This window comes from Dreissena polymorpha, chromosome 11 (genome assembly GCF_020536995.1).
Source record: "Dreissena polymorpha isolate Duluth1 chromosome 11, UMN_Dpol_1.0, whole genome shotgun sequence".
Classification (NCBI taxonomy): Eukaryota; Metazoa; Mollusca; class Bivalvia; order Myida; family Dreissenidae; genus Dreissena; species Dreissena polymorpha.
In genome coordinates this window covers 85736985-85754396 of record NC_068365.1, presented here as the reverse complement: position 1 = coordinate 85754396, position 17412 = coordinate 85736985, and the positions used below count along the sequence as shown (strand labels likewise).

The 17412-nt window shown below is 35.9% G+C and overlaps 1 protein-coding gene across 1 annotated transcript in view; it reads left to right on the top strand.

Moving 5' to 3' along the window:
* Positions 1-17412, top strand: part of LOC127851927 (discoidin domain-containing receptor 2-like) — a 164763-nt gene that overhangs the window by 98592 nt on the left and 48759 nt on the right. The window contains exon 3 of the mRNA XM_052385923.1: positions 1451-1556. Coding sequence (XP_052241883.1) covers positions 1451-1556 — 106 coding nt within the window. The remainder of the gene's footprint in view (positions 1-1450; positions 1557-17412) is intronic.

Below are 17412 nucleotides of genomic sequence, written 5' to 3'. Positions count from 1 at the left end.
TTGCAAAACAAGTTTACATTTAGTAATGAATAATACTATGTTTAAATAGAATATATAAACTATTGCTGATTTCCCTGTAAACCATTTCTTCGATCAGCTTAGATAGCTATGCAGCATAGTTCAGCGACTGTAAACATCTTAGAATTAAAGGGAGGTAACTGGAAGGGCATTGCAGTTTTAAAATGAGCCTCACTATGAGAAAGTGTTATCCCATATTAGCCTGTGCAGTCTACAATGGCAAATCAGCGTCAAAACTTTTCACCTAAACTTTACAAAACAAAAAGTACATTTACAACTGAATGTGTCGTTCCTGATTAGCCTGTCTGGACTACTCGGATGACACTTTACGCACATGCATTAAATTCTGTTTTCTCAGAGCAAGGCTTATTTTATTGTGTGGATAAAATTATAACTATTCTTAAATAATGCCAAGAATGACATGTATTATGCTTTTAAAGATTGTAAAAAATAAGTTACAGCAAGCAATTAACAATCAATCTGAGCAACTTACAGGCACAAAAATATTGATAAAAAATCAATTATTAATTAAATAAAAATAAAAAATATGGTTAAGAATCAAGTACTGACAAATAAAAAGTTCCTTGGCACTGAACTTGAAGTTATTGTATGTTTCAGAGTCTCTAATATTATGTGGTAAATTATTTCACAAACTGCCTCCCCTGTAGGCAAATGTCCATTTACCAAACCCTTTTACCTTAGGGATGGAGAAAAGGCTACACTCTATAAAGTAGAGGGATTCTCGTCACATTTAACAGGGTCTGTACATTTAACAGCCTTGGCTATGACCCTAGTTTTGTGTTTATGAACGCAAAATTATGAACTGTTAACTTCATGCCTTCACATTATGATATTCATTATTGCACAATGAAATTTATGAAAGTCTTAAATTTCTCTAGATTCATCAAAGTAAATTTTGTGCAACTGACTACATGTATGTTTTATTTTGAATAAGTGTTCAATGTATGACAAAACTAAGGGAACGATTGAGCAGCGCTCATGGAAAATCTGACTGGCTAATGCGTGTGCGTAAAGTGTTGTCCCAGATTAGCCTGTGCAGTCCGCACTGATTAATCAGGCATGACACTTTCTGCTTTTATGGAATTTTTTGTTTAAAAGAAAATTCTTTGAATCGAAAATCCAATCAAGATATGAAGTGTCATTCCTGATTACATTTAACCCTATTTTCCCGTGATTCTCTGGACATGCAGTCCGGTGCCATTCCTGACTCTGCCATCACATTAAATATACAAGTTAAGTGTATCCTAGTATATAATTGTATAGTTATACTTGGAACTCAGTATAACATGGTCTGGTGCCATTCCTGACCCTTCCATCACATCATATATATAGACAATAGTGTGGTGTAGCCCAATAAATAAAAGAATAGTTATACATGGCACTGTATAACATGTTCCTCATCTATTTTCAGCTCAGTGTCGTGACTCTCTGGGCATGCAGTCCGGCGCCGTTCCTGACTCAGCGATCACAGCCAGCTCCTCTTTCGATGACGACACCGTCGGACCGAAGTTTGCAAGGTGAGATTTAATATCGGGTACTTTTCAGTTCGGCAAGTTGGCTCAGTTGGTAGAGTGCTGGAGTACAAATTTAAGGAACACAAGTTCTTGCTCATGAAATCCTGTCAATGGACATTCTCCCTCTACCATTATGGCAGTTTTCAGCTACTGGGGCTTTTGGTACTTGTAGATCAGCTTACCCAAGAAGAGTGTGAGTTGGTAAACTGACTGCCTTGATGTGACCAAAACACTGTTGAAAACTTCATAAAATCCAAATAAATAAACAGCATTGTGCATAAGATTGCTGACAATTTATGTCATGTGGCTTAATCACTGAAATTCAACATGCTATATAGCATAGATAATAATATAGGCGATTCTATTGGAAATTGGTCGCCTGCTTTCAATAAAATCTTGAGGAGGATACAAGAATGTCTCTCCAGGAAGTTTGTCTGGATGTCTATGATTCCTATAACACAAACAAGAAGTATATACATTCTGAGTGAGATTAATGTTCAAGTGCATGTCAAGGTAGCAACTTTAAATTAATGCCCAAAATGTTTATATTTGATACAATCATGAACAATTTATCAAATAATACTTAAGTTACCTTTGCCACGTATAAGGTGTTACTGGAACTTTATATTAACCTTTAACCACTTAGATACATATTTAACCATTCACCCCTTAGATTCGTATTTAACCCTTTACCTACTTAGATACGTATTTTGATGCATTTGTAGTTCCTTAGAAAGATAAAATGAATTTTAGACCTTTCTTACTAGTTTGAAGTTTTTAAGGCTTCATCTCCAAACCATAGATATTGATGAGCAGCAAACTTCATAAAACCTGAACAGACTGCAAGTAACTGTTTGTACATAGCCATTTGCACTTTGGGGAAAGGATTAAAACAAATATTGGCCAGTCATTGCTTTCATCTCACTACAAAGAGGATAAAACTAAAGACAATAATTTCCATTTCCCCAAATCCCCAAATGGTCGAATGTTGTGTAATTAAGAGTCTGCTATTTATGTTTGTTGATGACATGTACAGCTTATTTATCTTGCTAATGGTTCTCATGGGAGAACAGGTGATGCCCAACTTGCAGTGTGTTCACACTGCTCAAGAAGAACATAGTTTTCTCATTCCCTTTTATTGTATTTTTTAAACTGAGACCTGCTTGTAATCATAAACCAATATTTTGAAAAGATCAGGGACAATGTCAGTTTTCAAACAATGTATATTAATACTTTACCACTTAGATATGTATTTTGATGTATTGGTAGTCCCTTAGAATGTTAGATTTAATTAAAGACCGTTCTTATTAGATTCAAGTTTTAAAGGCTTCATTTCCAACCCTTAGATACTAATGAGCAGCAAACATCATAAGACCTGAAATGACTGCGACTAACTTGCAGGCTGTTCTGGTTTTATGCTGTTTGCACTCAGCCATGTTCTCGTTGCTTCTGATTGGGAAAGGGTTAATTACTACAAAGCTTGTGTTAAATTGTTTTATGGTGAAGTTGTTGTGTGAACAGGAGTTATTGAATTTGACCTCATAATTGCGGGTTGTTCACTTACTTTGTTCTTCACTTTTGAGATCATCCCACGGGTGCAGTTTAAATGTAATAATGACGTACTCTGTGTTATTTGTCTATACATGCATTTGCTGTATGATATCTGCCTGCAGATCATAGCTTTCTTAAGCATTGTTAAAGGTTCAAATGCGTGCATCATTGCTTTCTTTAGTTTTTATTTGCGCACTTGTTTGGAGCAGTAGTAAGTATATAGATAAAATAAAGCTCTCTCTCCTTCCCTTTCTTTTTTTGGTCTTTCATTTGAGTAGCCCCTTAAGTTCTAGAGCTAATTTATTCAGTGATTTTATTTCTGTGGGCTTGATATAAAACTTTGAAAAGTGGCATTTTATATTTTGCCACTCATGATAATAAGGATGATTTGATTTGGATCTATGGTTCTGTCGGACAGGGACAGTTGGATGCTGACCCATGCAGATTGATTGATTTAGGGCATCTGATTGAAAAATGATTAATGTCCGCTGAAGTTGTAAACCATCTGAGATGTGCATCATTGATATTAATAGTAGTCATGATAAACATTTGATGCCCGAGGATACAAATGGAAGTTGGCCGTACTCATTATTTCAATAAAGTAGAATTAATTCGTATTCATATATCTCCTATCTTTAGAACTATCACGTCTGTGTTTTAAAGTTAAGGACAGTTTTTATTCTTGTAATAAAATGGTATAAAATGTATTTAGTATGAAGGAGGTGATAATAAAAACAGTGGTACAACCTGTTTTCATTTGGAATTCATGGTTATGTTTAGCCTCAGTCTCAAAGGACTGTTTTTGTTTTATTGCGAGCTAGATGCTCTCCTGTTATCTTGATTACGTTATTGCCAATTTATCCATCAAATGATGGTTATAAATTGTGTTAAGGATTGCATTTATTACAAAACCAACAAAGATTGAGCTAAGTCATGTGGAAATGTGTCTTAATTGTCATATGCTGCCAGCGAAGCTCCAGACCAGCCTGTCCTTTCGCTCAATACGAAATATTGTGTGACTTTATAGCGGACAGTCTGGGTAGCTCCCTACATGACTGCACTGATGCAAAATATTTGAAACTATGTGTTTTTATAAATTTTAATACAAACATCTAGATTTTTCTTAAAAATTTCTTAAAGTTATGACAACAGCAAAGACTTCATGTAAGTTTTTCTCACTCAACATTTTGATTTAATAATCAGAATCAGATAATATACACAATAATGTCAGTATACTTGACAGTTATACACTGCACTAATTATTTTGCACTAATTATTTTGCTTTTAATTGACGTTGGAAGCGTTTCCATGGAATTTTCTTTCGCAGACAATTTAGAGCTTTTTGTCAGTGACAAAATTAAATTAGGAGAACTTTGGAATGAGTGAAGAGCTTCAATTGGTCTTTGAAAGACATGATTGGGTTCAGCCAAAAGTGACATACCTTCTACACTATGTATATGAGTCACAGCGCAATTGTGGAAATTTTCATTATTGTCTCATTTGCACAGTTTAAGTTTTGCACAGCGGACACAAAATCTTACGTAAGTGAGGAAAAAAAGTGCAAGGTCGAATAAAACAATAAAAATGTACGCACAATTAGTAGACAGTAAATATTCTCTAAAAAGGAAGTGAATGTCATTGTAATTGTTGTTTTAAATTTCTCTCAGTGAATAAATAACAATTTTGTTATTTGAGACATTGGGGTTCCTAATGGATGAATAATTAATAACCAAAGTTGTTGCTATAGTTTCCACGAAGTCACTGGACATGATGATGCTGGCTAATGAGAATTTAGTGCTGCCTTGGAATAAAATTGTTCAGACAAGAGCTAATTTGGCATAATAAATTTGTCTTGATGACAAAAAATTACTTGTATCACATGAAGACTTTACTTAGAATTGAAATCTTTAATAGTTCTTTCTTTGAATTGTAAAAAAATGTTGGTATCATAAAAAACTTTTAAGGTTCTTTATGCTGTAAAAATTGTTATACATCCGGATGTTTTCGCACTTGCAATTAATGTTTCATAACATACTCTGCTAAGTCCCGTGGCCTTGAATACCTTCGTGTACCATGTTTTGCAGTTTTGGGTAGGTTTGCGGTCAATCAATAATTTACTAACTCAAATTCTATCATGTTTAAAAACTTCCAGGAAGAGATTCTGTTGTATCTTGTGTGTTCACCTTGATTGACACAATCAATAATTAACAGATCTCAAACTTTAAAAGTGCAGCCATCTGTATAACCTAGATCAATGCAATCTTTCAGAGGTTTGTGTAATGAAGGTGATTTTGAAGCTTTTTTAGGTGATTAAAGCTTCTAAATGACTTGATTGCTGGATCAGCTTCTAAGCAAAATGATGAATGGACTACTTGTTACTGATTACTGATGATTTATTTTGATAAAAGAATGTGTATTTCAAGTATAATATGTGTATCAAGTACAAGCAAGTGATAAAGAGCTAAAGTGATACTGTAATTTTACCACATGGTTGCATGATTAGGTTACAATCTTAAACTTTTATCTTATGATTGCACAACACAGAAGTGAATACAAATATATCTGTTGAATGTTGTATACTAAAATTATGTTTCATTCAGATTTGTTGATTTCCTTATTACTACATTAATCTTAATGATCAATTATCATTTAAAATTGTTGTGCTGCCACTTCTAAGCCCAAAGCTGTCATTTTAATTCTCTTTTTATAAATAAAATTGTAAAAAAATAAAATAAAATTTTATTAAAATAAAAGTTAGGATTATAATACTTAGACTTTTATGCAAAAGTTATAATTAAATTTATAATAAGGTTTCTATATCTTCATTGTACTAGATCTATCTAATTGGCAATCACGAAAACCATTAAAACGTGATTTATAGTGAGATCCATGCGTATCATGATGATATTTAGGCATGCAATGCCTGTAATAAGCTTCATTTGGTCAATCTTATTTGACGCTACCATATGATCAGATGTTGCCTGGCAGTGCATTGTCCATGGCAATAAGACAGTGCACTTGCTATGATCCCAATTGCACTGACGTTTACTTCAAGCAGTCTGGCTATAATATCATCAAAAGTGCATTACAGTTGAGTAATATAACTTCACATTTCAAAAGCTATATTTTCATGAAGTTTTTCGATGTAAAGTGCACCTGAATATATATTTCTAAGCTATCAAGCAGACAGATTGTACCCACAGCTGTGTCAGCAGAACCTTCCTAGAAATTTTGTTTATAGAGCTGTGATGTCATTAGTTCTGACTTGAAGAATTTACCCTGCCATCAGATAAACTAAAACCATTTGTTTCTGAATTTCCATAGGGTCATTTTAACCATACACAAACACCCAAAGGCTTGCAAAATAGCTTGTTAATATCCAAGAAAATAACATTCCTGCATGGAATGTGCTACTGGGTCACAGTTAATTTATAGTTCATAAAATGGAAGTTTTCAAGAATGGCTCAAGTGGACTTTATCAGAATGGTGAAAGAAGTGTGGCCTCCTGGAACCTTTGGCAGATGAAAGAACTGACTCTGATATCTACCATTATCTACACCATGTCTTTGGAGACAATTCAGTTTTGTTAGTTCACACCTTAAGTAGATGGAATGAACATCCAATAATCTTGAAGATGCCAGAATATGGCTTAGCACTGCTTTTTAGGTAAAATGTCTTCAGTCTCATTTCAGTTTCTGTAGTAATAGATATCAGCAGCATCATGCAAAAATGGTTCTTATGACAAAGGCCATAGGCATCTGCACAGTCTGGTGACTTGAGCTTACCTGTCTGCTGATGAGATTCTGAATCCTTGTGACTTTATAGAGGACAGAGTAGCACCTGACTATAGTGCACGATTCCTTAGGCTTGTCAGGAGCTGCTACACTGGCCACATATGGGATAAGACCCATTTTTGCATGATATGGATCATACAATTTTATAGCATAATCAATCATTTTCTTCAGTTAAAACTGTCATCATGTTGTGCTTGCAACATACAGTTGAATTTTTGTTTTGTTATTTTTATAACATAATTGGTTTTTATTTGATAACAGTAATTACCTAAAAGCATTGGCAAATGATTGATAAAGCATGGGCATGCATGTTGAAGATGCTTGATAACTGTTTTGTCTAATCATTATTTGCATAATGCTTACATAAACACTTAAGTTTACCATAGAAGCTTAATGGCTGTTAGTTTTATGACAAGGGTTTATGAACGCATGTTCACTATGCAAAGAAAAATGCGATTGTACCAAGTATATTCTTTTTTTACAAAAATTCTAAGACACATTTAGATGCACCATTTACTAGTATTATGTGTTACTTGATTCCATAGCATTGAAAGTTTTGGATCATAGGCCATAGTTAGTTTGTGTATGAGTCTCATGGGAGAAGTAAAAGAATGAAGCACATGTGTATGAGTCTGTGGATGAGACTTATGGGAGAAGTAACAGAATGAAGCCCATGTATATGAGTCTGTGGATGAGACTCATGGAAGGTGTAACAGAATGAAGCCTATGTGTATGAGTCTGTGGATGAGACTTATGGGAGAAGTAACAGAATGAAGCCCATGTATATGAGTCTGTGGATGAGACTCATGGGAGAAGTAACAGAATGAAGCCCATGTATATGAGTCTGTGGATGAGACCCATGGGAGAAGTAACATGAGTCTGTGAATGAGACTCATGGGAGAAGTAACAGAATGAAGCCCATGTATACGAGTCTGTGGATGAGACTCATGGGAGAAGTAACAGAATGAAGCCCATGTATATGAGTCTGTGAATGAGACTGATGGGAGAAGTAACAGAATGAAGACCATGTAAATGAGTCTGTGGATGAGACTCGTGGAAGAAGTAACAGAATGAAGCCTATGTATATGAGTCTGTGGATGAGACTCATGGGAGAAGTAACAGAATGAAGCCCATGTATATGAGTCTGTGGATGAGACTCATGGGAGAAGTAACAGAATGAATCCCATGTATATGAGTCTGTGGATGAGACTCTTGGGAGAAGTAATAGAATGAAGGCCATGTAAATGAGTATGTGGATGAGACTCATGGGAGAAGTAACAGAATGAAGCCTATGTATATGAGTCTGTGGATGAGACTCATGGGAGAAGTAACAGAATGAAGCCCATGTTTATGAGTCTGTGGATGAGACTCATGGGAGAAGTAACAGAATGAAGCCCATGCATATGAGTCGTTGGATGAGACTATTGGAAGAAGTAACAGAATGAAGCCCTTGTATATGAGTCTGTGGATGAGACTCATGGGAGAAGTAACAGAATGAAGCCCTTGTATATGAGTCTGTGGATGAGACTCATGGAAGAAGTAACAGAATGAAGCCGATGTATATGAGTCTGTGGATGATACTCTTGGGAGAAGTAACAGAATGAAGCCTATGTAAATGAGTCTGTGGATGAGACTTATGAGAGAAGTAACTGAATGAAGCCTATGTTTATGAGTCTGTGGATGAGACTCATGGGAGAAGTAACAGAATGAAGCCCATGTATTGAGTCTGTGGATGAGACTCATGGGAGAAGTAACATTATGAAGCCCATGTAGCTGAGTCTGTGGATGAGACTCATGGGAGAAGTAACAGAATGAAGCCCATGTATATGAGTCTGTGGATGAGACTGATGGGAGAAGTAACAGAATGAAGCCCATGTATATGAGTCTGTGGATGAGACTCATGGGAGAAGTTACAGAATGAAGCCCATGTATATGAGTCTGTGGATGAGACTCATGGGAGAAGTAACATAATGAAGCTTATGTATATGAGTCTGTGGATGAGACTCTTGGGAGAAGTAACAGAATGAAGCACATGTATATGAGTCTGTGGATGAGACTCTTGGGAGAAGTAACAGAATGAAGGCCATGCATATGAGTCTGTGGATGAGACTGATGGGAGAAGTAACAGAATGAAGCACATATATATCAGTCTGTGGATGAGACTTATGGGAAAAGTAACAGAATGAATGCCATGTATATGAGTGTGTGGATGCGACTGATGGGAAAAGTAACAGAATGAATGCCATTTATATGAGTCTGTGGATGTGACTTGGGAGAATCAACAGAATGAAGCCAATGTATATGAGTCTGTGGATGAGACTCATGGGAGAAGTAAAAGAATGAAGTCCATGTACATGTATATGAGTCTGTGGATGAGACTCATGGGAGAAGTAACAGAATGAAGCCATGTATATAAGTCTGTGGTTGAGACTCTTGGAAGGAGTAACATAATGAAGCCCATGCATATGAGTCCATGGATGAGACTCATGGGGAAGTAACAGAATGAAGCCTATGTATATGAATCTGTGGATGAGACTCATGGGAAAAGTAACAGAATGAATCCCATGTATATAAGTCTGTGGATGAGACTCATGGGAGAAGTAACAAAATCAAGCCCATGTAAATGAGTCTGTGGATGAGACTCATGGAGAAGTACGGTATGAAGCCTATGTATATGAGTCTGTGGATGAGACTCATGGGAGAAGTAACAAAATGCAGCCCATATATATGAGTCTGTGGATGAGACTCATGGGAGAAGTAACAGAATGAAGCCCATGTATATGGGTCTGTGGATGAGACTCATGGGAGAAGTAACATAATGAAGTCCATGTATATGAGTCTGTGGATGAGACTCAAGGGAGAAGTAACAGAATGAATTCCATGTATATGTGTCTGTGGATGAGACTCTTGGGAGGAGTAACAGAATGAAGCCCATGTTAATGTGTCTGTGGATGAGATTCATGGAGAAGTTACAGAATGAAGCCTATGTATATGAGTCTGTGGATGAGACTCATGGGAGAAGTAACAGAATGAAGCCCATGTTTATGAGTCTGTGGATGAGACTCATGGGAGAAGTAACAGAATGAAGCCAATGTTTATGAGTCTGTGGATGAGACTCATGGGAGAAGTAACAGAATGAAGGCCATGTATATGAGTCTGTGAATGAGACTGATGGGAGAAGTTACAGAATGAAGGCCATGTATATGAGTCTGTGGATGAGACTGATGGAAGAAGTAACAGAATCAAGCCCATGTATATGAGTCTGTGGATGAGACTGATGGGAGAAGTAACAGAATGAAGCCCACATATATGAGTCTTTGGATGAGACTCATGGTATAAGTAACAGAATGAAGCCTATTTTTATCAGTCTGTCTCTAGGAAAACAGAGCTTTATGCATGTACGTTAAGCAATGTCCCAGATTAGCATTTTCAGTCTGCACAGGCTAAACAGGAACAACACTTTCCACTTTAATGGAATTTTCGTGTTAAGGAATTGTATTCCGAATGAAAATCTAGTCAAGGGGAAAGTGCCATCTAAAATATCTTTCGGTTCCTTACACACATGCATAAAGCCTGGTTTTCCCAGATACTGGCTTATATATGTTTAATTCTCTCAATTCAAGTGTCGTCATGTTTAGCCTCTGCTTCTTAACGCACATGCATTAATCCTGGCTTTCCTGACTGTCTCATATGTTTAATTTTCAATTTTGTCTTTGAATTCTTAAGTTGTTCACATCCGTTTGGCATCCCGATTTTAATGAAGGCCATCAATGTTTTTATTAATCCTTTAGACATACCCAGGTCTGCCATGTCCTTCATTGACCTAAACAATGCTTTTGATGTTTCCAACAGTGCTTAGAACAATCCCTATGAAAATGTACGGGATTATTTGCACCTGTGTGCCACCTAAGATGTTACCAATGTCAGTGATTATGATTTTGGTAATCTTGCAGTTGTATCTGGAGTAGGGAACCAAAACCTGATGGGCAAAATTAATGCTGGGTGGGAGGGGAAGGCTTTGTGTCCTTCTTTATTCATTATGTTTATCTATTCTTTGGTGAGGTCTACATTTTGATTCTTTGAAATCTTGGTATAAACAGACACTAAAAGCTTGTAAAAAAATATTTGTGCGCACACATCCCACACACAGCATATTTTTATCTGTTTAATCACAAAAGCATCTCAGGTTTCGTGACTTGTCGATATCATGTTGTGTTAGCTTCTCCCATGGAAATTAAACAAGACTTAAAAACAAACATCCACTTGCATACATGAAGAAAGATTGTTTCAAAAATTGCAATTTGATGACTGTTTTGCCACATTTGACAATAACTAATCATGTTAATGCCTGTTTATAGCAACACATGCTAGCTAATTGTGATTGTTGACACCTTTTCAGCAATAGAGATCACCTGATTTTGCCATGCGCACATGTTTTAGCGTTATGACTTTGGTGGTGTCAGAGATAAGAGAGAGCAACACAGATTGATTTGAGTGTTTACTTTTTGCTTCTCAAAACAACAAACTGGTGACCACATTACACAGGTGAAACATTGCTTTGGGAGTGAAATATACTGGCTGTTGGCTGTTATAGACAGGTGACCATTATTTTCAGGTGCAATATACATGTATTTTTGTCGAGGGGGGGATCCAAACTGATTGCTGTACTGATTGTGGTAAATGTTGTTCTGAGGTGGTCGCCAGTTGGACTGTATATATATTCTATAATAGGTTTTGAAAATGAAACATTGTAAATGCCATACTACTCATGTAGATAAAAGCGTAGAAAGATTTGGACAAGGTAATCGTTTAATTGGTTCACAGTGATTAAAAAGATATTGCTTTGTCAAGAGCAATTTATACAGAGGCAGTCGCTGTAAAGAGAAATTCAACATTTTCCTTTAAACAGAATGAGAATTCTTTGTGCGCTATAAAATATGCGGGGTAATTACAAAATATCTTGCTGTACTTGAAACTCCAATCATAGAAAGAGAAAGTTGCTGCTGTCAATTTTGTTTTGTCAATAAACACAAGCTTGAATTATAATAATCGCAGTTGCTAACGGTGAACTGAAAATAATAAAAAATGTTTGAGGAAAAAAATCATGTGCAAAGAAGACCTCATTTAAAAAAAAAGAATTCTAAAAACAATAGAATAGTTAGAAATCTCTTTATATCAAAATTGTGTAGTAAAGAGTTTTTGTCTGTGTTAACTGTTTTCTTTGAATATGCTTGAGAAAAAAGCAAATAATTGGAGTTGAACAAATTTGATGGTTTATATAATTATACCATGTATATATTAGACAATAATTTTTCATACTATGACTTTCAATAAAACAAAGTCTATGTAAGATGTTAGCACTAGGATATGGAAAAGCAATGTTTAATTATTCTTTTTGCAAAACTTGCTTTATTCACACCCCATATTCTTTACATTTGCTGCAACTGCCATAATTAAATGTGTCAGTTATGTGTATGCATTACCTGATTATCAGCTAGAAAGGGTTTTATGTTTTCCATCTTTAATTGAAAGTAGACACAGCAGAGTTGATTTGTGGAAACAAGTTTATCTGTGATTGCATATTGGACGCACATGCAGTCATACATTAAAGAGCTGCGCTTATAAAAGGCAGGCATCAAGACAAGTCTACGATGGTTGTTCAGTGCACAAATATTTGATGTAAAATGTCACATAGATTTTAGATGACTTGGATAAATATAAGAAATAATATAATAAACAGCTTCTTACAGTAGCACAAATCGATTCTGTATGGGTTGGGTATATTGATACTTAAGTCTTAACTGGTCACACAGTGCACAAATGTAAGGTGTAAAAGATCACATAGATTTTAGCTGCCATGGATAAGGATAAGAAATCACAAAATAAAAACACAACTTATCATAGAAATATTGAAACTAGGAGGGAGGGGTATGTTGACACTGGTTGGGTTATATTGAATTGGGTTGTGGGAGAGATATATTGAGACTGGTTGGGTGGGTAGGGTATATTGAGAGTGGGTAGGTGGGTGTTGTATATTGAGATTTTGTTATGATGGGAATAAAAAGACGGTAATGTTTTCTATGGTAGAAGGTAGAACAGTTAGTGTATCAAACTGCCAGTAAATAAACAATATTGTAATTAAGTTTTTGATATTCAAATTTAAAGCCAAATTGGACTCCTGTGCACTATAACTTCACTTACTTTCATTATATTATATAACCAGCTCATATAAACACATTATATAACATAAATGTAGCATTATATAATTTGTCAAAACAATTAAATTCCATATATACGCTGTTATAGATTCTTATAGGACAATAGTCACATTGTTACTTGCTCATTTTTCAGTAGAGTTTTAGGTTTCCTTTAGCTGCCATGGATAAAGCCATATTGGACTCCTGTTCACTACTTCATTTACTTTTATTATATTATATAACCAGCTCATATAAACACATTATCATTATATAACATTAATGTAGCATTATATAATTTGTCAAAAAAATGTAAATGTCATATATATGCTGTTGTAGATTCTTATAAAACAATACCCGGTAGTCACATTGTCACTTGCTCATTTTAAGCTCGGAGTTTTCGGAGAAAACCCGAGCTATTGTCATAGCCAGATCATCGTGTCGTCCGACGTCCGCATCGTGCTAAAACCTTAACATTTTGTTAAGGTTTTGAACATTGGCTCTAAAATCAAATTGCTTCCACCTACAACTTTGAAACTTCATATGTACTTTGATGAGTTCTACACGCCACACCCATTTTTGGGTCACTAGGTCAAAGGTCAAGGTCACTATGACCTTTAAAAAAATATTCTGACATGCTTTCATTTATTATGCCCCCCTTCGAAGAAGAGGGGGTATATTGCTTTGCACATGTCGGTCGGTCGGTCTGTCGGTCTGTCGGTCCGTCCACCAGATGGTTTCCGGATGATAACTCAAGAACGCTTAGGCCTAGGATCATGAAACTTCATAGGTACATTGATCATGATTCGCAGATGACCCCTATTGATTTTGAGGTCACTAGGTCAAAGGTCAAGGTCACTGTGACCGGAAATAGTAAAATGGTTTCCGGATGATAATTCAAGAACGCTTATGCTTAGGATCATGAAACTTGATAGGTAGATTGACCATGACTCGCAGATGACCCCTATTGATTTTCAGGCCACTAGGTCAAAGGTCAAGGTCACGGTGACCCGAAATAGTAAAATGGTTTCCGGATGATAACTCAAGAACGCTTATGCCTAGGATTATGAAACTTGATAGGTAGATTGACCATGACTCGCAGATGACCCCTATTGATTTTGAGGTCACTAGGTCAAAGGTCAAGGTCACGGTGATCCGAAATATTAAAATGGTTTCCGGATGATAAGTCACGAACGCTTATGCCTAGGATCATGGAACTTGATAGATAGATTGATCATGACTCGCAGATGACCCCTATTGATTTTCAGGTCACTAGGTCAAAGGTCAAGGTCACGGTGACCCGAAATAGTAAAATGGTTTCCGGATGATAACTCAAGAACGCTTATGCCTAGGAACATGAAACTTCATAGGTACATTGATCATGACTGGCAGATGACCCCTATTGATTTTCAGGTCACTTGGTCAAAGGTCAAGGTCACAGTGACAAAAAACATATTTTCAAAATGGCTGTCACTACAACTGAGAGCCCATATGGGGGGGCTTGCATGTTTTACAAACAGCCCTTGTTCAAAACTGCACCAGCAGCCGGGCGTGGCACCCGTTATGCGGTGCTCTTGTTCAGTAGAGTTTTAGGTTTCCTTTACATCATCTGAATTTGTATGAATTCATCGTGTTAAAGCTAGCAAAGACATATAAAATATATTTCATCACACATAATTGGTCTGTCAGTTAAGGGAAGATGTTAGTGAGACAGTAAAGTGAGATTTTTTTACTTAGGCGCCAATTTTGATAATATTTAGGAGTTTACTATGTAAATTGCTGATCATTTTAAAGATACAGATGTGTTTGAGGAAATATTGGTTAGGGACTAAAAGGGATTTTTACTGAAATGGAATATCAGACACTTTTTCATTGAATGGGTTGTGTCGCCATGGATATTTGTTGTTGTTGTTGTTTTATTCAGTAGGCTGCAGCTAATTAAGAAAGAACTGTGCAACAATGGGTTCGAACGTCTGTATTGGTGTATTAAATATTGGCAGATATGTTCAACCATCTTGAAACATCTAACTTTTATTTGTCCATGTCTTCAAGACACATATCTACCAGTGATTCTTTTCTCCAGGAATTCACATTACAATTAAAATTGCTTGTTGTAAAGTGTTTGTTAACAGGAATTTTAAAATATTTTAAGACACAATTTGTTATTGTTAATGAATGTTTGGTTTTCAGACAGAATTGGGTGCTCAAAAGACAATTAGCAGGTTGGCAGTGAACAAACAGAGGGCCCATGATAGGTTAGAGGAATTCAATGAAATTGTTGGCGACTCTTCAATACAAATAAACAATTGAGCAATGAAGTATACGAGACAGGATATTTGGGTTTTGCGGATGTATGTGCAGCCAAAACAAACATTTTGCACCATTTTGTAATTTGTGTTTTATACTTTGATGATTTCTATTAAAAGTATCAGGAGCTGTAATCAGCAATAATTTCTCCACACTGAAATGTTGCAGCAGGTGAAAGAAAATAATACTTGAAAGTTTGAGTTTTGATTCTTGAGAGCTCTTAGGAACTCTTTGAAACTCTGGAAACCTGACCTTTCAAACATTGAACAGTTAAATGTTTAAGATGGTCTTAGATAATATTCAAAGCTGTATATTACAGTCTTGATTTACAAGCTTGCATGTAGAGTAATGTGGCAGTTTCGAGAAGTTTTTGCTCCTCTTTTTGTAGTTCTGGTGCATTTTTCCTCCAGCTTTACAAAAACTCAGAAGCCAACACATTCCATGCAAATTCTATGTTTATAAACATGAGCTGCGCTCTGAGAAAATGGGGTATAATGCCTGTGTGGACTGCACAGGCTAATCTGGAATGCACATGCATCAAGCCCCATTTTCCCAGAGCAAGGATTATACAGCTCTATGCAAGGTCTATGTTCATATTACAATTTATTGAATTAAACAGGTATCTACTTAATTATCTCTTTTTAAAAAGACTTTTGTCGCTTTTGAAATGAAATAGTCTGTTAATGGTTACAAAAAATAATGTATGGTAAATACAGAAACATTAATCTAATACAACCTTATATCCAATTGTTTTCCTTAGTATATTTTAGTCAATGCGAACCAATGCTTAACCATTTACCACTTAGAAATTTATTTTGACGCATGTGTAGTCCCTTAGAAACTTTAATTAAAGACTTTTCTTACTAGATTCAAGTTTTAAATGCTTTATTTCCAACCCTTATAGATACTGACGAGCAGCAAACAGCATAAAACCTGAAAGACTGCGAGCAGGCTGTTCCGGTGTTATGCTGTTTGCACATCACTATGCTTCTGAGCGGGAAAGGGTTAATAGCGGATGGGAAAAAATACCAGAAAGGCATATGTACATCAAAAGGGTGCTAGGTCATAAAATGAACATATGCCATTTTATTAGCAATAAATTCCAACAAAATGTAATTAAACAGTGGTTACGATTTATTCAAATGTTGTTATAGCCTGTTGATTCTCTATTACTTAGCAGATAATTACAACATTATAAATTAATAATTATGTTCTTTTGTCTTTGTATTGGAATTCTTTCAACTGTCATTACCAATACGTTATACAAATGGCAGTTTTGAAGAATTTGTAGAATTTCAAACCTCATGGGTGTAATATGGGATTACAAAGTGTAATTTTACATTTGAATAGACATTATCCATCGTTTATTATAAGTCATTTTGTATTCATGTCAGATCGGGAAATCAATTATATATGAGCCATGCTCTGTGAAAAGGGAATTAAATGCATGTGTGCAAAGTGTCGTCCAAGATTAGCCTGTGCAGTCCGCACAGGCTAATCAGGGAAAACACGTTCCTTTTGTATTGTATTTTTGTCTAAAGATAGTCTCTTCTGAGCAAAAATCCAGTTAAGGCAGGAATAGTCGTCCCTGATTAGCCTGTGCGGGCTGCACTGGCTAATCTGGGACAACACTTTGCGCACATGCATTAAACCCCTTTTTCACAGAGCATTGCTGAAATATAAAATCACCCAAGGCTTGGTGGTCTCGTTACTGGACCGGGAGGCACAGGCTGATCTGGTATCACTCTGGCAGCATATTTTTAGTTCGCAATCTACAATTTTGTCACATTTAGTTACTTTGAAAAGCATATTAGGTCAGACCAAAGTCGTTTATTACATAATTCTGATGGAAAATGGAGGCGTGTACAAAAAGCAACATTTGCTATTTTTCCCAGACATATTCTCAGTTACTGTAAAATCATCATTATTTTTGAGACAATATTCTTTTGATTTGGTGGGTTATCCAATCCGCAAAATAATCAAAAACACATCAGAAGATGGCCGATGCGAATT